The sequence below is a fragment of the Plectropomus leopardus genome, chromosome 5, assembly GCF_026936395.1.
Source record: "Plectropomus leopardus strain MGB_pleo_1.0 chromosome 5, ASM2693639v1, whole genome shotgun sequence".
In the NCBI taxonomy this organism is placed as follows: Eukaryota; Metazoa; Chordata; class Actinopteri; order Perciformes; family Serranidae; genus Plectropomus; species Plectropomus leopardus.
Window position 1 is genome coordinate 5,650,949 of NC_142180.1, and position 24,829 is coordinate 5,675,777.

The window sequence follows — 24,829 nt, forward strand, 5'->3', positions numbered from 1 at the left end:
TTTAGGACTTGGGACTGACTTGGACTTGACAAGAGATTTGCCTATCTTAACATGGGACTTGAACTGGGACTTCTCACTCTGAACTTGGGACTTGAGACTGACTCTAAACCTATTCAATTTGATCAGCATTCATCTTTAGATCCTTATTTTTAAATATAAATCCTTTACATTAAAATGTTATCATTAAATATTATTTATTCATTGTTTATTTATTTCTTACTGATTGTCATGTTATGCTCATTAGAGGTATCTTTCTAACAGCTGGGTGAGAGATAGTGGGAGCTTTTACAACTTAATAAGAACTGAAACTTCTGCTGCCTCCCCTTTGTCATTGGTCATTGGCTTTTTGTTAAGGGTTTTTTATGGTTTTACAAGGGCACTTTTAATTAACAAATTTGGGTTTTAATTACGACTACTAAAGTTTTTTTTAACACTCTTAGTCCCCCTATGCTCGTGCCCCTCGTAGTGCATATTTAAAGAGCTGTGTTTTAACCCAAACTTACATTAAAGACTTACTTGAGACCTGCAAAACAATGACTTGGTCAGACTTTGTTCTCTCTGCTTCATCGAGTTGGACCATGCATGTCTTTGCAAGGGATGTGATATTTTAATATTTTAAGGATACCTTAAGCTACTCAGAATTGAAAAAGAACAAACAAAAAAAAACATTTTGATTCTTTTAATGTTTTACTGCAAGACTATGCTGTCATTTTTAGAGTAAAATCAGTCTCTCAAAATGTGAGGATTTGCTTAATTTACTCCTGTCACATCACCAAAACTGAATACATTTTTTAAATAATTTAAATGAAGAGCTTCCACTGTGACAGATATCTGACACAGCATATATCTTGCAACACACAGCTACGGGCAGAGCATTTTGAATACAAACATTACATCTACTCTGCAAGTATCTATTTAAATAGAGAGGGGAAGTATGATCAAGGAGTAACAATACATATCTCAACAATACATATGCAGCTTAAAAAAGTACATGTTTTGTTTTGTGTGAGTGTGACTGAAAATGGAAAAGGATAATTTTACTGCAGGCCACAATCCTTGAGTGATACCCACTACAACCAGCAGGGGTCATAGTAAAGCATAAATACATACACACACACACACACATACACACACAGCATTCATCAGACTACAGCGTTATGGGGTCATCAGCACTGCACTGTGCTGTGCTGCATCTTGACCCATTACACTCTCAACTGCGCAAAAACACACACTCCACACACACACACACACACACACACACACACACTGTCATTTCTGCTCCATTTCTTCCTTCTAGCAGTGAGCAAACAAGTGTTTCAGTGGATGTTAAGTGCTTCTGTGCATGTGTGCATGTGTGTGTGTGTGTGTGTGTGTGTGTGGCTGGTGGCTGCAAAAGACTGAGTCATCCTCAGTCTGCCTCTCTGCATTCAGCTGGCAGAGTTCCCGTCCAACAGACAGGATCCATATGCAGCTGGACTGACTCACTGTGAGTCTGCAAATATCTGACAGCCCAACTTCATTTTTTGACTACATTATCAGACCAAAAGTGAATTTGAGAGTGATTTTGTTAAATAATGCAGAGAAGTTTCAGACATAAGGTGGCACAGCAGGGCAAATTCAGGGACTTCCTTATATGTATCCTCATACATCACATTAGCCATTTAGGATCAGAAGGGTTTTGTTAAAGTTTTGGAAGATATAATCAGTTTTTTTCCACTGATTAAATCATGACAGGATGCTGTCCTGGGCTTTACTTAAACATGGACATTATCCACACAACCTATGTAGTTAAGTGAATTTAGTTTACTGACCAGTCCGGTGAGTGATGGAGCAGACTGTCCCAAGGTTTGGCTCCTCATACGGACCAGATTGTTCACCTCTCCTCCCCCTGCAGACGCTCCCCCGGTGGCCCCGGGCACTCCAAAACCTCCAGAGGGCCCTTGCCAAGCCAGCTGACTCACTCCTGCGTGCAGACTGCTGGACAGAGGCAGCAGCTGCTTACCTGTGAAGAAGGGAGAGGAAAGAGACTCATCTCAAACCCAACCAACCTGCTTTTCAGTTACACTTAGAAAGACCGCTCTGCTTTTGTTCACACTGGACTACAATCCCCTGTGGACCTGTCTGTGTCATAGTCAGAGTTATTATCGTTCTCCACCCTTAAAAAGCTGGACGAGATTCAATCTGGCTCAAAGTCAAATCACAGTTAACATTAATAATTCCCGCTGCAACTGTCAATTTCAAACACAAAGAACAAACAAGAGAAACTAAAATATAGCAAATCATAAAAATGATGCCGTTTCACATGGGATTAACATGATCACATGGTAAATCGTCGTGAATTTGTGAATCATGGCAGTTAATCTGTGGTTCAGTTTTTCACTGAAGATTATGCACTGGGCAGATTGGAGCCGGATTAAGAGCATGAGCGATCACGAATCACAGGATGACCTCAGGTAACTCCGCCCCCGTGTGAACGGAGCTTTTACACAACTGAAGTGTGGATGTGTCTTTTGTTCAGAGATCTTAAAAAATGCAAACATTTAAAAACTCAAAATTGTGAGAAACAACATAGGTGTGTGTGTGTGTGTGTGTGTGTGCGTGTGTGTGTGTGTGTGTTACCAGTCATGGCCATGCTGCTGCGTCGGGCCCAGCTTTCATCCTGGCTCAGCTGTCGGTGCAGTTTGGATTTGGTAGCAGCGGTTGCTGCTGGCGACAGGTCAGGGTTGCTTAGCTTCCTGAAGAGGAGAGGAGGGGGAGCCGCAAACTCTTTCTGGGAGGATGAAGAGGATGGAGAGAGAAAAGAACACGAAGACTCATTAGACTCATTGGATATAATGGTCAGATATTATGCGTCAGCTCTTATTTTGAGCAATGAGCTACACATACTGTCCACAAATGATCCCAAAAAGAAATATGCTTTTTGAAGAGGTTACTACTTGGCTATGCCCAGAGATTCTGTCCATAAAAATTAAAGGCTGATCCAGGGTTCCCACACATTTTCATGGACAAAACTTCATGACTTTTTCAAGAACCCATAATAAAATTCCGTGTAATTAATTCACAACATGTAACACAGAATGTTAATTGTTATAGGTGGTCTACAGCCATAGAAAAGTAAGGCTTCCCAAATGGGGTAGAGAAATTTAAAAAAACATTTAAAAAGGACTCTAATTTGCAAAGATTTTTATCAATTTTGTATTACCTAGCCTATATGTATACTCTTTTTTTAACAGGTATTAACTTGACTTTTCCACGTTTTTCATTTGAGCTCGTTATAAAAAATAAAAAAAGAATCAGCTCTGCTGAAACTGCGTAAAATAATATATACTGTACATTCCAATCCTGATTTCAAGTAAACCAGAGAAGCCCCAGGACTTGCAGTCAGACAGCATGGGGTCCTTGTGGGCGAGCAGGCTGAGAGCCAAAACAAAGTCATAAAACATGACGCTAACCACTCGCTGACACCACATCACTTTCACACATGGCCACAACACACAAACACAAACTCTACTGGTATAACACACACTTGTCCGAACAGAAACACCCGCGCACACACACACACACCTGTTTTTCTCAGTATACAACAGGAGCAGTAAGGAGTGTAAAAGGAAGTCAGCGGGGTGATGCAGAGCGGCTCTCTATCATTAACCAACACTTTCAGCCTCCACACAGCTGCAGAATGAGCTGACCGTCTGATTTATAATTCAGTTTGTCAGTGTAATAAAGGAAGAGTTCCTCTGGACTTCCTCGATATCCCCAAGCTTTCCTTAGAGAGCCTCCAGGGAAAACACAGCACAGCCAACACACACACACATGCTGAACGTCTGTGTGTGGGATTCTGTTTAAAACAATTTTGGAAACAGCTGCTGTTGCCATGGAAACAAGGCCTTGCAGGGCTCATATCCTCCTCTCTGTTGCTGGTGGACTGGCCCTTGACGAGACTTTTCCAGAAACATCTGGATGGTCCATGTTAAACACACACTCAGCTCCCAGATGGCTGAATGTATGAAAGAGCTTTAGTGAAAGCTTCCGTTACTCTTCGCCAATAAAACCTGAACCAACCGCTCCCTCAAAATTGCTTAAACACACTGATAAACACATTGTAATCATGAGCAGCCTGTATCTGCTCACTAGGGCTGGGGTAAATGAGGCGCGACAGGCCATCAGTGAACATTAGCATGCTTTTGCATCACATTAACATGTGAAACTAACGGACACATGCTGCTTTACATCATGTCAGAGCAGCTCCTCATCGTAGTGCGTCAGAGGACAGTTTCACACTTCAGCTGTACTCATGGAGGCCGGTATTCAGGGACTGAAAAGTGGGCAGTATAACAAAATCCTCTTGAGCTCTATACCGGAATATCTGAAATTTTCTGGAAATTCAGTTGATAATCACTTTGTTCATGACAGACAGACAGCAGCATCTCTATTGCTTAATATGGTTAATCAAATACCAGTGTTTTCCCACACATCCCATACGTTCATTTATTCAACACGTCTGCCCCAAGGCAAAGAGAGAGACTTATGAAGTTAAGAGCAAGCCACAAGTCCCTTTGTCAGATTTAAAACTACTATGTGAGTGGGAGACTTCGGGTAGCATGCAAACACTGGCATGGCAATATTGCAAGCTCTCACTGATCTTGAGCAAGTGAACATACAGTATGTGAACACGGCTCCCACACCAGGAGCTACAGGATACAACAAGGCAAAAAAACCTGATGCCACTGAGGTTTTTCAAAACAACTTGGCACGTTGGGGCACTTGGATTACTTTGGATGAGCAGTGTGGAGACATTTTGTGGTTTTATTATGTTTTTTTAAAATGTGTGAATTCTGGTCATTATTTGCTTCAACTGTTCTAATGATGAGTGCAGCTCCTTTTCCTCGTGAACCTCTGGCAGTGTTTGTGCACTATAGAACTTCATCTGACTTTCCATTGGCATGAGGGTGAGTAGATAATGACTGAGCTCTCATTTTTGGGTAAACTATCCCTTTAAAAAACTATTCATCATAATAATCATTATCACAGTTTTCCAATTACAGTATGGTAAATATATGCCAAATTCCATATAGAATAAGTCTTGTACAAAGCAAACAAAACTACATATAACTAGGGCTGGGGCAACACATCGCACTGTTTCACACAACTAATTAATCAATTATTCGAAAAAAATAATCGATAGATTAATCGATAAAAAAATAATCGTTAGGTGCAGCCCTACATATAACATTTTATAAATATACACACACACACACACACACACACTCACACACACACACACACGTATATATATTTGATCATTCTTGCCTTTATTTAACAGGACAGAATGTATGTGTGAAAGGGAGAGAGAGAAAGAGGATGACATGCAGCAAAGGGCCACGAGCTGGAAGCAACCCTGCAGCCACTGCTGCAAGGACATTGCCTTTGAGCATGGGGTGCTTGCTTCACCCACTGAGCCACCGGGCACCCCAACACAAAAAATATTTTTGTGTAGTTTTTAATTAAAGTCTGAAGTCTTTTGGACATTTTGAAGTTGACGTTTTGATGCTTTTCAAGCAGTGTGACCAGTTTTACATAAGTGGATTGTTAAGATAAAAAGCAACAACTGTAGTCTGGATACATATTAAACCTGCACCAGACACAATAAAGATAAGCAATGGCTTTTTAATGTGCTGCTGTTGTCAAGGATCATGAAATGGAAATACTGTAATGCTATTGATCAAGTTAGTGAGGTCTAGTAGAAATAAATACAAACATAACTGCGACTTGTTTCTGCTTAAAATGTAACCAGAGCAGGGAAGGCTTTTCTACCTGTCCCACATTAGACTGCGGTTGTTGTCTGTTGTTGCATTTCTCTTGATTGACAGCTTAAGCTGCTACAACCTAGTCTGTGCAACTAATGACGGCATGTTTTTGTGAAAAGGAAGCTCTGTGTAATACACCCTGAGTGCTGCAGCACACTGAATACATTTGAATCTTTTGTCAGGGCCTGCTGGTGTGCTGCAGCTCTTTACCTAACCAGCAGGTGGCAGACAGAAAGTGATCTGCTCAGAGTGTGTGATTACAAGCAATCTGCTGATCTGAGCTCCTTGTACAGACAGAAAAGTAGGTATACCAACATGGAAGATAGCTAAGGTCAGTGTGTGTGTGTGTGTGTGTGTGTGTGTGTGTGTGTGTGTGTGTGTGTGTGTGTGCGCGCGCGCGCGTGTGTGTGTGTGTGATGTATCTGCGATGTTTCATAGCTGTCACCACACAATATAGTCAACCACTCAGCTTTACAAGACATTTGCTAATGACACACTGCACAACTCAACATATAAAAGCAAAGAAGAGACATAGCAAAGTTGGCACTTATTTCATTCTCATGCAAACACCTTCCAGGTCTACAACGGCAGATAAGAAGCCCGACACATGTCTACATCTGTAATGTGTGTGTTGAGGCAGTCATTACTGCAGCAGGTTAACTCCACCTGTCCCATAAGCAAACACACCCGGCTGTCTGACACGGCCAACATCAAAGTCTTCAGCATGAGCTCAACAGAGCTGATATGGTTACTGTTTGCGAGGGGACTTGACAGGGGGGTGTTTTATTTACACTGCAGTGAAACGTACCCAGGCTAATCCACATAATCTGCACCAATAAAAGGTCATATGTGACGAATTGGTGGTGGCTACATAAGACCTAATCCTTTCCTTCTCCTTTGATCAGTGTAGCCTGCAGTGCTCCAGATACACCACCTCCATTGAAACATTTACACTGTTTCATAACATAAAACAATATGTATCTATTCAGTCAATCTTCATTACAGACATAAAATGACTAACGAGACAAGTAAAGTGAAACTAATGTGTGCATATCCAGAGTGCAGGACAAAAAATGCTGCATAAAAATAGAAAAGGGTCTGCACACTGTTAAACTCTCAAAGGGCATTTTTTTTGGGTAATGATGTCATCTGCAAGAGAAGAACTACAATTATAGCTAATTATCATAATGAAATATTTTAAAAAATATGTTAAAGAATTGTTGTATTTTTAAGATGCTTCCTCCAGATTATATTCTTTTTCTTTTACTTAATTTTTTTTTTCAAAATCAGGTAATTCTATTGAAATTTTTATTCATTTTTGCAAATGTTTGGGTCATTTATGTATTGTTGCACATTGCCTTCTTTTCATGTTTTTGAAAGAAATCAAGCCAAATTGTTCAGGTTTCAAAGGGTTACCAGACGGAAAAGGATAATACATAAATTCAGTACAGAGCTAAACAACCTCATTTACAGCTGAAGCACTGAAGTGAAATAAAGAAGTTTCTTTTTGCACAAGTGCAAAGCAGGGAATAATTGCAAATCAGTCCCTGATCAAATTTCCTGTACAAAATGAGATCAGTCTACATCATCTTTCTTTCACAAAGGAATTTGTTACAGAGTGGCTCAAAATTACCACAAATAACAAAAGTAACCATCAACCCAAAAAAAGACACAACATGTGATAAATGGATAGAACATTGTGTAAACATAAAACACTGACAGGGAAGTAAAACCAGGATTTCATAACATTCTTCTCCTTTCTTTCATTCTCTCTTCCTCCCCTCTCTCCCAGCCTATCCAGTTGTATGGTACAACAGTTGTGTTGTATTTTCCTTTTATAGGTAGTGGTGTAATGTAAAAAAGTAACGTTGTTACAGTACTCGAGTACTTTTCAGGAGTATCTGTACTTGATCAGTATCAGTGTAATCAGTATGTTGTGCTTGATTTCTAATATTTATGCCAACTTTCACTTTTACTCCACTACGTTTCCTAAATAAAATGTGTGCTTTTACTCCAGTACATTTCCCCTAAACATTTTACTTACTACAAAATAGGGAAAAGGAGGGGATGGACAGACGAAAGAAGGAATGGGAAGAAAGGCAAAACTGGATTTTGCTCTTTAAATCCTTTCAGTTGAAAAAAGGACCTTGTTGTATGGCTATCAGGTACTTCATCTACCACTGTTTCTAGGTATTGCTTCTAACAACAGTGATGACTACGCCAACAGCTGGTCCATCCCTCCAGCATCCAGTTTCATTTAGATATGAGAAAGAAAAGGTCTGAATGGGGAAAAGTATGTCTTACACACATACAATGTTTACATGTTCGTACACACATAAAGGCTAATGTTGCTTGGAGTAATGTTTGACTCCTCTCCCCTCTGCTATACAAAATAGCGATCATTGAATATAATGCAATTTGCCATATAAACACATACAAAAACGCTTAATATTTTAAGATCAACAAAGTAAAAGAGATAATCATTTTCCTTAAGACCAGACTTAGATTTTGCTCATTAGGATGTAGCTGAGCTGTATGAGGCATCTGAAAATCAACTGAAAGTTCTTCTTTTCAATGATCACACTAAAGCCAGAGCACTACCTTCAGGCTTCAGCCATTATTTTCCTGTGGAGAACAATGACGTTGGACCTTGCTGAAGTGCTTTGGGTAATGTACATGTCTGTACTCAAGTTACAAATATTATCAACATTACTCCTGTTTGCAGCAGAGCTTCAGAAGCAAATAAATCCACTTTTATGTTTTATAAAGACTTTGCAGGCATTCTTAATTTATCCTAAATTCCCATTAAATAAAAAATATTAAAATATATTTTTATATTTTATTTGATTTATTTAACAAAACAAAGGTTTATTGGAATCACAAATTAACCTAAAGTGCATGTTTTTGGATAGTGGGAGGAAACCGGAGCACCCGGAGTAAACCCATGAAGGCACGGGGAGAAAATGCAAACTCCATTCAGAAAGAGGCCCAGAACCATCTTGCTGTCAGGTGACAGTGCTAACCACCGCACCACTGTGCCCCCCAAAATCAGTGTGTTTACATGGACATAAAAAACCTTGGAAGAAACTGGGATGAATACGTAAAATGTGAATAACCCAGTTTCTCTGTGCTCATGCAAACACATATCCCCAAATATGATCATAACCAGGATGAGCCTTATAAACGTTTTTTCATGTCCATGTACCCACAGTGATTGTAGAGAGAATTTTTTTTTGTCTGGGCTGAAATCTTGGCGTCAATGTAGATTAATCATTTCAATGTGTTAAGAAGGAAATGTCTTTGTCTGTCACTCAGCAATCCCTGGGAATTCTGCTGGCTCTCTAAACGTCAATGTTGACAGTAAAGAAGGAAATCACTTCCTCTTTCACTCAGAGATCCTTGGGAACTGTGCCTGCCGATGTTGACAGTGTCCAGATAAGGTGTTACAGGTCCAATGGCAGTTGCAGGAGCAACATTGGCCAATAAATCTTCAGCATTGGAAGTTCCAGATGGCTCTCTTTGTAGATGAGCGCCATTTGACGACTGAGTATCATACCAGTTTTCTTGTTGGTTCTCATTCTCACAAATGAAGTTCATAACTACTGAATCTTTAACACTGGAACCCCCAAGTTGCTCTCTGTGAGTGAGACCTGTGAGCTGATGGATTATAGTACTGTAATCGCAGGTCCTCAAACTCACAGATGAGAGCCGTAGCCAATGAATCTTCAACATTGGAAGTCCCAGGTGACTTCCTCTGTATGCCAGTGTCTTTGGGAGTTGGAATATCAAACCGGTTTACTTGTTGGCCATCGTCCTCATTAATGAAGTTCAAAGCTACTGAATCTTCAGCACTAGAAGGCCCAAATGGCTCTCTCTGTGAGTGAGACCTGTGAGCTGATGGATTAGAGTAGTGTAATAGCAGGGCCTCGAACCCACGGATGATAGCCTTAGCCAATGAATCTTCTTCTCTCTGTAGGTGAGCGCCATTTGGCATTGGAGGATCATACTGGTTTTCTTTTTGGTCCTCTTCTTTGTAAATGAAGTTCAAGGCTACTGAATCTTCACAGTTGAAAATAATGGATGGCTCTCTGTGTACGTGTGCACCATTAGGTATTGGAGGATTGCAGAAAATTGCTCGTGGGTCCCCGTCTTCATAACTGAATCTCTCAATTATGAAAACTTCACTGCTTGAGGACCCAAACTGCTCTCCCTGTAGGTGAGCACAACAGGAGATCTGAGGAGCATAGTTTGCTACTCCATCAGTCGAGTCAGTAGAATCATCACATCCATATGAATCATCTGACTCTTCTATGGGGCAGATGGCCATCAACTCAAAGGCAGTTTCTGCGTAAGAGCTGGTGCTTGCCCTAAAATTTGTATTCAAATATATCTGAAAGTAGCCACCAAATCACTCTATAGTTTTCAGTAGATTTTAAAAAACAGCCAGGTGGAGACAATGTCAACAGTGGCATCAGTTTACCAGATCAAGTAAAAGAAACTGCTGATAGAAACTAACTGATGTGATACATGACATATTACCACTTAACAATGCAGCTCTACAGAAGTATTCAGCTATGTCTGTGACAGATGATTACATGTAACTGCATACATCTGTTGTGGTTTTAGCAGTACTAGCTACTGACTTTGGCGATCCTCTGACTGTTCTCTAGGACCACTATGACACAGACATTTGTGATTTTTAGTAAAGGTGGGACTAAGACATGGTTTGCAAGTCATACATTAGTTTCAAATGTTTGCACCCAAGTCCTAAACAAGTACTAAACAAGTCATAACCCACTCTTCACCAAATGTAATGCCATTTCAACAACAGAGTAATAATAAAGTGCAAAAAAGTATCATGAATTCTTTCTAGATTACATGATCTTATTGAGTCTAGTCCGTCTTCCCAGGTAAGGAGAAGGAAGAGAGAGACACAGTGTTCAGAGCCACAGAGGTGCAGGGAAACTCACAAAGATAACTGATGGCACTCACATCAAAACACAAGTGTGTTCATAGTTTTTCAATGGTTCTTTGTCCAAGGTGCATTTCGTTTTTTCCCTTTTTTGGTTTGAAAACAGTCCTCTTGCCAGATGACAAAAGAAGCATCAAGTCCCTGTTTCACACTCGTGCACTCGCCTCACAAGAGTCAAAAGGACATTGTGCATTACACTTGTACTGTGTGATTGCTAAATCAAAAGCTAAATTACTTTTAAAAAAAAACTAACCATTTAGGTGGAAATTTAATGCCTACAAGCAGCTTACTGCTCTTTTATTTTACCAGAAGTTGCATCCATAATAATTTGTACAGTTGTGCCCTCAGGAATAAGGTTAATATAATTATTCATTCAGAGCATTAAATTATGTGTGTGTGTGTGTGTGTGTGTGTAGGCTAAGTTAGAATCCCCCCCCCCCCTCGGAGCTTTTGAAATTTTTCATTGAGCCTCCCTGAGTGACTTGGGGAAAATGCATGATCACTATACCATACCATAAATTAACATATTATACAGTTTCTGGTTATGATAAATGCAGTGATTTTGTAGATTTTTTTTAAAAAAAATGTGTCTTTAAACCCTTTTGTGGATTTTGGGGTTCTGAGGGTTTTTAAATAAATATAACACAACAATTTAAAGTTGAATATCCCCCCCATAAATCAAAAGCCACAGCTCTCTCCTCAGTGTTTAAAAATATATTGGAGGTGCCTCTCCCGTTTTGCGCCAGCCTCTTCCCTCTCATAAATAACAAACAGTCCCTTACAGCGCCTGCCTTATATGAAGCTTTTCATAGCAGCATTCTGGAAACTACACATGAACTCTTTACTTCATAGATTAATATGTAAGTTATAAAACTGTGAAAAACATGGATTAGTGTGGTGTGTTTTTGCTTTCAGAGAGGAGAAATGTCTTTCTCACCGATGCATTTGCGGACATCATTAGGTTGTTACAGGGCATACAAGTGGCATCCAAGAGCCAAGTTTCTCTATGTGTATGCGCAGGTCAGTTAATGCTGCGGTATATGTTCACTGCATGAAAATACAACCTTAGGGAAATCTGTTAAAGGTCTGTTTTCCTCTCTCAGCAAGCTGTGTGCTCCCAGTCCAATATCCATGTTAACTAGTCGGAGACCAGACACAACCAGGCTCTCTGACTTCAGTTCCCATTGGAGAGTCCATTCTAAAAAACAGTAGTTTGAGTCTAGATGATACTGCACCATGTCTGTGGGCAATATATTTCATCCAGGTAATATTAATATTGTACATTTAAAATAAAAATTATATATATATATATGTGTGTGTGTGTGTGTGTGTGTGTGTGTGTGTGTGTGTGTGTGTGTGTGTGTTGATGTATTTAACACAATTACACAAGTACTATGGCACAGCAGCAAATTTATTAAGTGACTCAGAAACCCCTGCTGAATGGTTTAACACTGAAACTGCAGTAAGGAGCACAGATTTACCACAAGATTATGATGTTAGCTGCATTTTTTAAACCCAATCTGCAAGGATGAGTTGTTTACCTCCAAAAAATCTTAACACTTTTAGTCTATCCTCCCTCTGGCCTCGTGTTCCTGCAACATGGGGCAACATTCATCTTTTGTCACATCCCGAGGAGAGCGCCACCATACTTAGATGTAACATGTACATCTACAATCAATCACATCTGCCACCTCACAGGGCTGAAAACGAGCTCACAGCTGAGGCTCTCGTTCACAAAAACACACAAAGATGATGCAGTTTGCATTGTGTAGGTTAAACAACTCATATTCCTCCAGCGGCTGTACAGACAGACAGGCAGTGGACGGACAGTTGTGCCTGTCAGCAGAGCAGCTCACCCACAGTCTCACAATTTCCCTGCAGCTCAGGCACACACAGCAAAAAGAAAACCAGGCTCAATCAATCTTGTGTATTGTTTTCCTGGCAGCAAAAGAAGCAACACCATCCAAAAATGTGATTTAGAAAACTCTCTTGGCTCCAAAGTGAGTTGACTGTTGATTCAATGAGCTGACGGCTGAAGAAGTGCTGCTAAATTACCCCCAGTGGCTCACAAGTGAGTTTTAATGCAGCAGATGCAAATGCACAGCGCGGGGAGATGGATGAGATGGATGAGTAGGTATTACACAGCAAATCGCACCGCGTGGAGCGAAGCTTTTAACAGTTGGATTGTTGTTTTTGTTCGCTGGTTTGAGGAGGAAACAGTGGTTGTTTTTCACAAACCCTCAGTGTGTGTGTGTAGGCTGACCACCAGCGAAGAACTGAATGTTGCCTCAGCAGCAGAACAGATTACAGTGAGAGGTACATTTCAACATTCAGCACTTTTTTTTTTCCCCAGTAACTGCTTTTTGTTTGCCTTCAAGGTTTAATTTTCCATCACTACAGCTTATAGGATCTTTCCTTCCGCAGAGCTGATTGGATTTGGGCTCTATACAAAGGCAGTATATGTCAGTCATATGACTGACATATAGCCCCCCCGCTTGTCCTCGTAAGGGTCGCGGGGGGGCTGGAAACAATCCCAGCTGTCATCGGGCGGAAGGCAGGTTACACCCTGGACAGTTCGCCAGACCATCGCAGGGCCGACACATATAGACAGACAACCATACACACTCACAGTCACACCTAAGAGCAATTTAGAGTCACCAATCAACCTGAGCTGCATGTCTTTGGACTGTGGGAGGAAGCCGGAGACCCCGGAGAGAACCCACGCAGACACGGGGAGAACATGCAAACTCCGCACAGAAGGGCCCCCGCCCGGACCAAACCCCGGATTTGAACCTAGGACCCTCTTGCTGTGAGGCAACAGTGCTAACCACAAAACCACCATGCCGCCCCAGGCAGTATATGGTATATGTCAAATGTAATTTACACTTCGGTGACAGGAGCTTCTCCTCTGGGACTCATCATCATTTGTTCTTTCGGACCCCTTCAGCTGTGTTTATTGTCTCTGCCATCCCACAGTGTCTGCGCACTAAAGGCACATTACGTACTTTAAAACAACATTGCTTTCCTAAGAGTGTCTTTTGTCAACCTCTCCTGTGTCTCCACTAAAGAAAAACATCCCGTAATGCTCTCTACAGTGACGCATGTTGGTGCTACAGACCTGGTTCTGCTGCTGTCTGGCCTGCAGACACTGAGCTGCTAGGTGTTTGCTGTCAGCGCACTGATGGGCAGACAGAACACTCACAGTACAGTGTGTACCCACTGCTTCTCCACTCCACCCACTTAACCTTCAAAGGCAAAGAACCTTAATTTATCACCTGTCAGCGCAGACACAAACTGACTGCTCATGTACAGCATTTATTTATCAATCTGAAGTGATCTAAACAACTTAATTTCACTAAAATCCAGCCTAAAACAGGAACATTTTGATTTTAATCAGGAACTGTCTGATGGAAGAGTAAGTTAATAACTCCAGTGTTTTAACCTTGGTGCTGCACGTTCCTTATTTCTACAGATTTTACAGAGAATACCAACACATTTCAGTCAGTGCTGAAAAAGTATTAAATAAACCAACAAAAATTCACACTTCAACACTTCCAGCCTCTCAGATGCCATCTGGCCAGACAGAACAAGCATAAGCAAGTCTAATAAACCAAAAATGAAAAAATATTGAGTGTTGGTGTGTATTACTGATGTACTGATGCACTTTTTTAAAACTTAACCTGTTAGTCATCGGTTAATGGGTATCAGCCTATCAAAAGCAAAATTAACTAAAACTGACATAGTGTCTAGGCAAAGTTTTACAAGTTTTGATACCAGAGCCAGCAGGATATAAATATAAAAATTGGGGTCAATTAATAATGGTTTTTCCGGGGCGATAATGATGCTGATTATTAGTAGTTAATGAGACCAGTAATTGATATTTGGAACCAATATGCATTGGAATATAATATACGCCTACATATATAAAAAATAAATTGGCAACATTTTATCATTTAATTAAAGATTCAAATTACATTTTTCAACACGTTTTGATACACAGCCCTAAGAAAGTCAGATAGAAGAGAGTCAAAGGCGCTCTGGGAATGAACGAAAACACTAAGACAGGTCTGAACCCGACCCTGCTGGTGTTTGGAGTTGAGTGTGAGTGTGCGTCGCTGTTGGAGGTGAACAGGTTAATACCTCGTGCTGCAGGAAGAACTGGGAAAATTCAGCCTCTTACATCATGAGATTAATCACATGTGTGACTGAGCAGGATTACATTGCATCACCTCAGCTTCCTGTCTGTCAGAGGGGGTATGGGCGGGAGTGCTGTGTCACAGCTCAGTGTAAGTGTGTGAGTGAGTGCGCGTGAATAAATGGCTGGTAATCAGAGCTGATACACGTTCTGATGTGTTCCAGCTGTAGTCAGACTGGAACAAGGTACTCTGTAACAAATAAGGGAGGGGAAAGTATGAGAAATGTAAGGAAAGGAAGCAAAGTAGTCTGACAGATGGATGTGATGGAGATGCTGGGAATGTAGGGAGGAGTGTGAAGTGAGCCAGGGCGAATGCTGCATGTCCTCAGCTGTGGTTTGTGGAAAGCTGTTTGTCCAAAACTCCAAAAACAAAAGCCAGAAAAACAATCCACAATACCCCACATACCACACCAGGGAGAATAACATCATTTAATGAGCTTAAATGCCACAATCAAAAGACTCACTGTGTGGTAAAAATCTTATTCAGGTCCTGACATGAAAGCAAACTGTGAGGAATGTTATTGTGATTTTTTTGTGTTTCCATAAAACAACCAAAACTGAATCCATCTAAAAAAAAAGTTCAAACATACACTTGGAGCCAAGCATTACTAACATTATGCTGAGCATGTCTATTCAAATATATGCAACTACTTCTTCTTAATGACACTTTAAATGGACTAAATGTTCCTACAAATTCCTTCAAGTACATAGAAATGATCTAAGTGCACAGAGTTTAGTTTGGGGAGCATGGTGAAGTAATGCACCACTTCCTCCAAGTTTGAAAATAAAAAGCGTTCCACATTTTAGATCACAGACAGATTACAGATTATTCTTTTTTCATTAGTTCTTTGGAACTTAAGGCAAATTCATGTTTCTGCGTTTGCGTTGTTCCCAGTGAGATGGGTATCTGTGCGAAAGAACAGTGTGTTATGGTTAATCAGTAACAGCACAGCATCCCCTCTGCCTCTGAGCGCCGTTGTTAATGGCAACCGTACCAACACAGCAACGATTGAACATATTACAGTCTCTGAATTGACTGCAGATTTTTTTTTTTTGGACAGACCTTGAAGCAAAGAGAACGACCTCACCACACAGACCCTTCACATCGTGAACTACGCCCACACCTCAGACAGCACAGACTTACTATCCTTGCAGGTCAGTTCTTTTCATAAAAAGCCAGACAGAAGCAGACAGAGAGAGGTGAAGACCTCAGAGCCATTCATTAGGCACAGTGTAACAGCTCAGTGTGAACCAAACCGGTCAAGACTCGGACAAAACATGCAAAGACCATTAGGGACGCTTCCATACTGCCTTAAAGGAGCTGTAACAATAAGAACACTAATAAAGCAGCAAACCACCATTTGGGATGTAAAGATATAGTGGAGTGATAGCATCCTGAGCAGAGAATGAAGTCAATTTCCCTCAGTGTGTGTGGTAATCCAAGCTTCTCTGTTTTTTGTTGTCGTCCGTGGCCTGGCCACGCGTGCATGTGAGTTCATGTAAGAGTACTGAGGTTGACCGATCAAATGTTCTTGGTTGTTCCCAAATTAGACAACAGCAGCAACCGAGCTGTTGCAGTGGAACTGCTCTGGAACTCGGGAACAGCTCACCAGTTCATATAAAAGCTACTGCAACTATAGAAACCTTTCAGTCACTGCTGATGGCCCACCTCTTCTCCTTGGCATTCAACTAATTTAAACTTGACAACCTGACCTTATCTTCTGATGTGCCTCATCCTCTGTTCTGCTGCAAGTTGTTATAATGTTTCTTGTATTCTTCTGCTCTTATCGTTATTTGCTTCTATATTAATCTGTTTTGGTATGTTATGCCCGTTCAACCTTTTGGTCAATGTGGTTGTTTTTAAATGTGCTCTACAAATTAAGTTTGAAAGCAGAAATTTAGGCTATCAAAACTAAATTTAACAAGAGGCTGAAGTTGACAAGTCTTGGTATTAAAAAAAGAGAAGATTCAGTAAAGATGAGACCTTGACGTTGCACTTTGTCCACCTCCATCTTCTCTGACTTCAGAAAAAAAAAATTGACACGCAGCCTCCACTCCACTAGAAGGGCCCTTATTGCATGCTCCTCCATCTATCACCATAGTGACTGATGAAAATACCACAGTGCAAGTGGACCAAATCATTCATTTCAAAACTCATGACTGCAATGTTAGATAAGAGGCAGCAGTGAGTTACTGGTGTTCCATTGGGGATGTTTTCTTGTCTCTTTAATATATTCACATAGAGAAAATTCATGGAAACATTTTCTAATTTTATTTTATTTTAACATTTCAACAATTTAATAAAAAACAAGTAGTTTCTACTTAAAGTGTTTAGACCAAGGGAATAGCAAACTACCTCATTACAGGTGGGCCTAATTAAACCAAGGTTAGGTTATAGAAGTGTTTAATTAGGGCCTAATCTAATTAGAATGTCTTACAAGTATAGTCTTACAAGTTTGCCAAATATTAAATTAAAATAAATTTTAAAAATCCAGTCAATAAATTGCAACCAATTTTGAAACTATAAATGAATGTATAACAGAAAATCTAAAAAATTAAAACAAAATGACATGAAATTAAATTAAAATCACATTAAAAAAAATGTGTGCGTATATATATATATATATATATATATATATATATATATATAAAATTGTAAAACCATTTGACCTATGTCTAAATTTTCATAAATTTGTTTGGCTATGTAGTTACAGAGAAATTTGCCCAATCCAGAACACCTGCCTGTTTTTTTGTTTGTTTTGTTGTTGTTGTTGTTGTTACAATGTGTAAATGTGTGCTATGTATGTCCTTTCTGTATTCTTTTCATATTTTTTTACTTGATTTTTTACTTGATAATAATTTGTCTTTGCGTGTGTTCTGCAGAGATCATATCACGGCAGAATGAGAGCACATTTTAAAAGTCTGAGCCACAGGTTAAAGACACTATGTCAGCAGGCATGCACACTGAGGAGTCCTCAACAACCCTAAAGGACCTGTTTAAAATGATCTCTGGCGTTTCTGTGAGACAAAAACAAACTGACACTTCTGAGTCCACCAACATCTACATTATATGGCCACAGGTTGAAAAGTAAGTGTAGAGATCCGCCCACACCCAGCCCACACCAAGGCACGGCTGGTAAAGATAAGAGACTGAGGAGACTCGAGCGCTGGGTCAGCATGAGGTCATGTCTGCTCTCCCAAACACACAGCGTGATCAGGGACGGGAGGGTGAGGTCAAAAAGAGGAAGAGAAAGAGGCCACTCAGCCAGAGGCAGAGTCGACTAGTTTTGTCAGATGGTCAGTTTTTGACTGCAAGATGCCAACTTCAAACTTTCCATATCCACAACCTCTCCAAACTATGCAGAGCTGGTTTCTGTTATCTGACTACATCATGTTATGAACGCATAATGAGAGAAGCCATGTGAGGACTGGGCTGCCCCTGTTACTCCACATCATCCTGTGCTGGCTGTGCTACAGTCCACATGTTAATGTTGTCCAACAATTGTGGCCAAATGTGAGTGCTGCAAAGGTCAACACTTAATGGTCTAGGCCTGTTAGGTTGATTTTCTACTGCTGGCACTGCAGGTCTTATGGCTTTTACTCTTTTTGCACACATTTCATATTTAGCCAGCAAGCATCAATTTTACTGACTGAATTGATAACTGTTACCGGCATAATTTATTAGCTGTAGCTGATTAAAGTTAAGTCTATAAATTGTTTTTTTAGAGAGATATGCAGAGTCCTGCATCAGGTCGGGGAATATTTTGTCCTAATTTTATTGGGGAAAAAAGAACATGAATGTTGGAACAATATGATGGATAAATTTGTGTATCTGCTCTGTCTGATGCACCAGCCAGAATATGAGTTGTTTTACTCAGGTGAATTCCTAAAAGGCATGTTAACAGTGAAGATGTGCTGCTCAGTATTACAAGAATAGCTTAAAAAAACAACTAAATTTATTTAAATTGTATTTCCTAATTTAGCTATGTTTACAAATAAATTATCTTGGTATTAGGTATAAAAAAAAAACAAAAAATGATTACTTTTTAGACGTGCTGCCTAACCAAGTTATTTCTACAACACATGGTTATTAAAGGATTGGCAGTTTTGGCCGCGGATCTTGTGTTGGCGGGTTGCATGGGGTCAAATTGGTCAAATGAGCACGTGGTTGGGCAGATGCATCATTGCAATTTGCAATCCGGTTCGGGTCTTGAAAATCAGACCCATGGAGGACTCTGCCATGTATGATCCTATAGACATTGCTTCTTATAGAAAGAAACATAACTCATTGTTCACATTTCAAACAAAAGCCACTGTTTCTTTGTGGTTCAGACAGACCAACACGTTTAGCCAATTATATAACATATTTTGCTACATATGAAAATACTTGAATACACTGAAGACATGAATCTTCAAGCTCAACTAAATGACATAGGCATGTCATATCCTGTACTGGTATTTTTCAAAATAAGTTTCTTAGAAAGCCTTAAAAATTGGCATGGCAGTGGTACTATGTCAAGTTTTACACAACTTAAATTATTTACACTTCTTGCCTAATAGGTAAACAGGTTTTAGACGCACAGTAAATAAATGTATATGAGTAAAAGGATGAGAGTGTCGGTGTCCAGTGGATAGAAGAGCCATAATATTGGGACACTCCTGATAGGACAAAAAAAGAAAGACAAAGAAAATTTCTATTTAAGTTTGGGATTTAAACTTTCAGAAATCTCTCATTAGTTTCCATAATATTTTGGGTGATGCAAACAGAAATGATCATGTTACCATGAACTAGCTGTGAGCTTCAAATGAGCTTAAGTTCTTCAGAATCTATGTACGTAATTCAAATGAATCTGAAGGCTATCTGCTATATTTAACTTAAAACGTGTCAGTGTGGTTCAAAGGGATAAATGCTTTGAATCACAGCCTTCAGGATTCTGACCTATAAAACAGCCCCGTCCTGTCAGTCTGTGAAGCTAAAATTAGCTCAAGCAGCTACAGAGTAGAGCCGTCAACAGGATCATTTAGTCATTATCAGCCACACTGCTCTCTGGTAGATAAAGGTAAGAATGAGAAGACAGAAGGAAACAAACTCAGAGTAACATATATATTACACAAGTGTTAAAAAAAACACTGACACCTCACAAAGCTTAGGCAAAATATACTAAACCAGTAAGGGAAAAAAACAGAAAGTTTGGGTGGTAATATTTTATACCGGGGAATATGGTATGTGACGGTTTAAGGATGTTGCGTTTTCACTCTTGACAGAAACAAAATAGAACTCAGCCAAACCATCTTACTTACTCTTGCTAGTAATATAGTTAGTAAGACCACGCTTCTAACAATCACCAGTTTCAGTCTGGTTGAAATAAATCATTAATTTACCAAGTAAAATGTAAAAAACGTGACGTTGTTCCACATAAAATCCATGTCTGCTGTTGCTGGCCACTGGTTGTTTACAGTCCTGTAACTTATCCTTAGCTGCATGTTGCAACAGTGCTGTGCACTACATATAATGAGTTTATTAGAACGAGGAGTGCCTGTATTTATAACAGTATTAAAAAGCATACCTCCGGGATATCTAAATGACCTGGTATACTGTAATTCTGTGATACCGCCCAAGCCTAATAGAAACACCTATTTTTCTTACTAAACAGAGAAATAATGAGGCCTAATTGCCTCATTAGCTCGTCATAAAACACAACCTCCACAGAGAAAAATGGAAACTCATCCAAACCTTCTTGGTTGCTCTTGTTGGTAATCTAGTTAGTAAGTCCACTATTTCAACAATCACCAGGTCTGGTTTGGTCGAAATAAATCCTTAATTCACCAAGTTAGATGTAAAAAAAAAAAAAAAGCCATTATTTCCCATAGTCCTGTCTTGTGACACTGGCTGCCAGGTGTTTACAGTCCTGTCACTTATCTTACAGTGTCTTTCAGCTCAGCTGCCTGTTCCACCAAAGACTCAGCTGTTGTGGTGTGTGCTGTGCACTACATACAATTAATTTAATAGAGAGAGAAGTGCCTGTATTTATGAAAGTATTGAAAAACATGCATTCAGGATTTTGAAATACCCTGGTATACCATAATATCATGATACCGCCCAAGCTTAAAAATCAGACAGAAATAAAGACCAACAACCTAGAAAAAAAAAACAAGAAAAACAGGAATGATAAATGAGGAGTGTGTTAATATGAGGACCCACTCAGCGGGTGACCTCCAGCCCGTCTCCTTTAACGCCCCCTCTCCCAGTGTGGGGTGACCTTCACTGGCTGGCACAGTCCCATCGGGGGACAAGAGGCAAATAAACCACTGCCAAACCGCAGTCCAGAGAACAACACGGTTGCTGTTGATCTCTTCATTAAAAAGGGAAAAGGTTTGGATGCGTTGGCTATGGCAAGAGGAGACAGAGATGAGGAGTGAAAATGTTAAGGGAGGGAGGTTTCTTTGTGAACAGTAGGTCGCTTTCAGAAAATGTCACGCTGTAAAATGTCACACTTCCCTCCTTATCCCCATTCTCTTCCTTCTGTCTGCACTCAATTTGTCTGAGCCAGGACGAGCTCAAGGAACACAAAGGTTGGATTTTTCCTTCTCTTTCCTCAAACAAACGCGTACTGTAGTGAGACCAAGAAAGTAACAACGCAGGCCAGGGTTGGCATAGGTGAATATGCGTATTTATGCTGGAGAAAAGCCCATCTGTCCTTTCAGTCTTCCCACATCAGTTTGTTTGAAGAATTTAATCATTTTGCAAGGAGAGGATCAGAGATGAAGTCCTGTGATGAGAAGTGAAATAAACTGAGAGGGATTAGGTGGATTGTGGATGTAATGAAACTGGTCCTGGTTGGCCAACAGACAGGCATGAGCTGATCATTTTGTCATGGATAATATGAAACAGATGGGCAGGGCTCAGTTTCTCAAATTATCACTAATTCACAAAGATTTCACAAAGTACAGACTAGGACTGGGTAAAAACATATGTTTTTTGAGTGATTTTCAGTTGTTTCCAAAAATCTGATACTAGGAAATTTCCATCTGTCCTTTTCCTCTGTGAATGTGTACATTTACATGTGATGTCATGAGGCTGGAACAGTTTTATTTTCCTTGGTGGTGTATTTTGGTGTATTTATCCCATATTTTGTACATTAAGCAATTTAATGTTCAAAGGAAATGTAGAATAAAAAGAAATAGTTTCAAAAGATAAATTCTCAGATGCACATAATTATGCGTGATTGCTGTTGAGCTGATGTCATTGGGAGAGGAGGCGTGACTAAATCTTTCAAAATCAACTTGAATTAAATTAACAAAAAGTGAATAGAAGTGTATCTGAGAGTAAGGGTGTCGGTTTTGGTTAACTTTGCTATGGAGAGGCAAACACCAATTAACTGGTGACTAGTTAGGTCATTTTTAAGAAAGCAGGGGTGAACTAAAAAGACAGCAGTGACAGAATCCATTTTTAATCTATAAAATGAAAAAGAAATAGTGAAAACCACAGACAAAAATTTCTTAAACCTCAAGGCCAAATCTGCAAATTGCTCATTTTTTTCTGACCAAAAATCGAAAACCTGAGAAAAGCAGCAAGTATAAACATTTATAAGCAAATTACTGTTGCTTGGTGAAAGACAGGTAATCAATAAGAAAACTCATTTGTTGATTTTTAACTAACTTAACTTCAACACAAAATTTTTACTGAACTAGTTTGAGCTGTTCCTTATTAACATTTTTCCAATCATGAAAAATAGTTAGATTTGGAAACTCCAGGTGCAACACAGAAAATAAAATTATAATATGTTATGTTTGATGTTTTTAGTTTTAAATATACAGCAGGCTTCAGCACCCACCAGTTACTCATGAATAAATGATGACACGAACACTTAAACAGCCCTAACAAAGCACGCACACACACACGCACGCACGCACACACGCACACACACACACGCAGCCTCCATTAGCATTTAGAGCAGCCTTTCCAAAGCAACGGGAATAATAAAGAGGGTTGAGGAGTTAAATGGCTTTTCATATAGCTACTCTGCCACAGCGATAAAGCTCATTAAATGCCTGGCTTTGACCCAACTGCACAAAGAGGACGTGGAAATGAGTGTGTCATTCTGTGTGTGTGTGTGTGTGTGTGTGTGTGTGTGTGTGTGTGTGTGTGTCTGCAGCAGTTCTCTCTAATGACACCTGGTCAGGGTGTCTACCTGTCTGAGACTCACTGCCAGGGGAAATAATGTCTGGAATGTTCTTTATAATCTTTAACTATGTGATTAAATATTCTTTATGCCTACTGTATAAGTTGATCTTATTTTAAAAGCTGCAGTAATGGCAAAACCAGTAGGTTTTTTTTTCATTATATAGAATTGATATATTTATCAGACAATATCTGAAGATTTTCTTAGCATATCTCTGTTTAATATGATTGTTAGCAAGGACTACTGATGTAAACAAACTTTCTAAAATTCATAATAGAGTGTATTTAGAGGTTGTCTAGTCTCTACTGGGAGCTGAAAATCGTTGCAGCATGTAAACTGTTTTGACTATGCTCCTAAAAGAATCCAAATCAACCAACCCTTCAGGGTTACCACACATTTTTTACCAATGATTTTCAAAACCTTTCCATAACTTTTTCAATATATATTTTGCCCCATTTCCATGACGTAATGTAGCTTAAAATGGGTGGGTCTATATCACAATACAGCCATATGTTATTAAATCGCACTGCCCAGGCATTTGCAGATAAGCAAAATGCTTGTGCTTTCTAACTTTACTCGCTCAACAGACATTCCCACCGCCAAATACGTACCTATGCTAACAGACCAGAGCGACACATACATTCACTTCACAAAACATCAAGGGTGCCCCCCTTTTTAGGGATAGAATGCTACTAATGGATGTCAATACAATTTGACATATTTTTGTGACTTTATGCGCATTTATTCCTTGTAAAATACACCTTTGTGTTGTAGACATGTCTAATATCTGTTTTGCGTCCTTTCCATAACCTAAAAGTATGCGATATCATCGTTGACCACTATCATTTCCTATCATGAGAAAAATGCAAAAATGCTTTTGTTAAGCTGGTATGATTAGAAACAAGGAAGTTCTGAATGTCCACACATGAATTAAAGTCCTGACTGGTACAGAGAAGGGTGGGACATGATAGTCATTTCATCAACAGCACACACTTCGAGACTAGGCCCCCAGGAAGTGCGCCACCCTCTGAAGCAAAATTTACATAGTGGCCAAAAGTGGAACTACAGCATCACGTGATGCACACTGGCCCAGAAAGACTTTTCCCCATTTGTTAACATTGAGAAAGATACCTCCTTAAATCACTGGATAATTTTTTTTCAGATATGTTGACTTCTCAGAACGCATTTTTTCATAGCCATTATTAAAAACATTAAGTCCTAAAGACGTAAAATGCGCTATTTTCCAAATCAAGATTTGGAATTCGGTCTTTCTCCAGACATAAAATGAACACGCATCGGACCGTATCAGTGACCGTATCAGAGACCGTATATGCAGTCTACGGTCTGTATTCAAACTATCGGTTATCAGTGAGCAGCGCGGAGCATTAGTGACAGTTACTGAAAGGTACTGAACATAGTATTTTTTAAAGTTGAGCTGTGTGATAAAACACCGGGCAATATTACAAGCAGCAGCTTTTATTACCTTTTTATGGGCACGACACATTCCGATTCTGTTAATTTGATTTCTCCGGTCGTGATTACGATATGATTCCCTGATGAGTTGTATGTATATGTGTGTGTGTAGAGAGAGAGAGAGAGAGAGGTAAATATACCATTATCTGATAATCAGGTAAATATAAAAAAACAACAGCGCTGATGTTATACCACCGAT

At 39.7% G+C, this 24,829-nt stretch overlaps 1 protein-coding gene across 5 annotated transcripts in view; it reads right to left on the bottom strand.

Moving 5' to 3' along the window:
- Positions 1–24,829, bottom strand: part of mast2 (microtubule associated serine/threonine kinase 2) — a 235,129-nt gene that overhangs the window by 184,457 nt on the left and 25,843 nt on the right. For all 5 annotated transcript variants that reach the window (XM_088077416.1, XM_088077415.1, XM_088077414.1 and 2 more), the window contains exons 2-3: positions 2,620–2,770; positions 1,812–2,002 (exon numbers count right to left, since the gene is read on the bottom strand). In XM_088077416.1, coding sequence (XP_087933542.1) covers positions 1,812–2,002; positions 2,620–2,770 — 342 coding nt within the window. The remainder of the gene's footprint in view (positions 1–1,811; positions 2,003–2,619; positions 2,771–24,829) is intronic.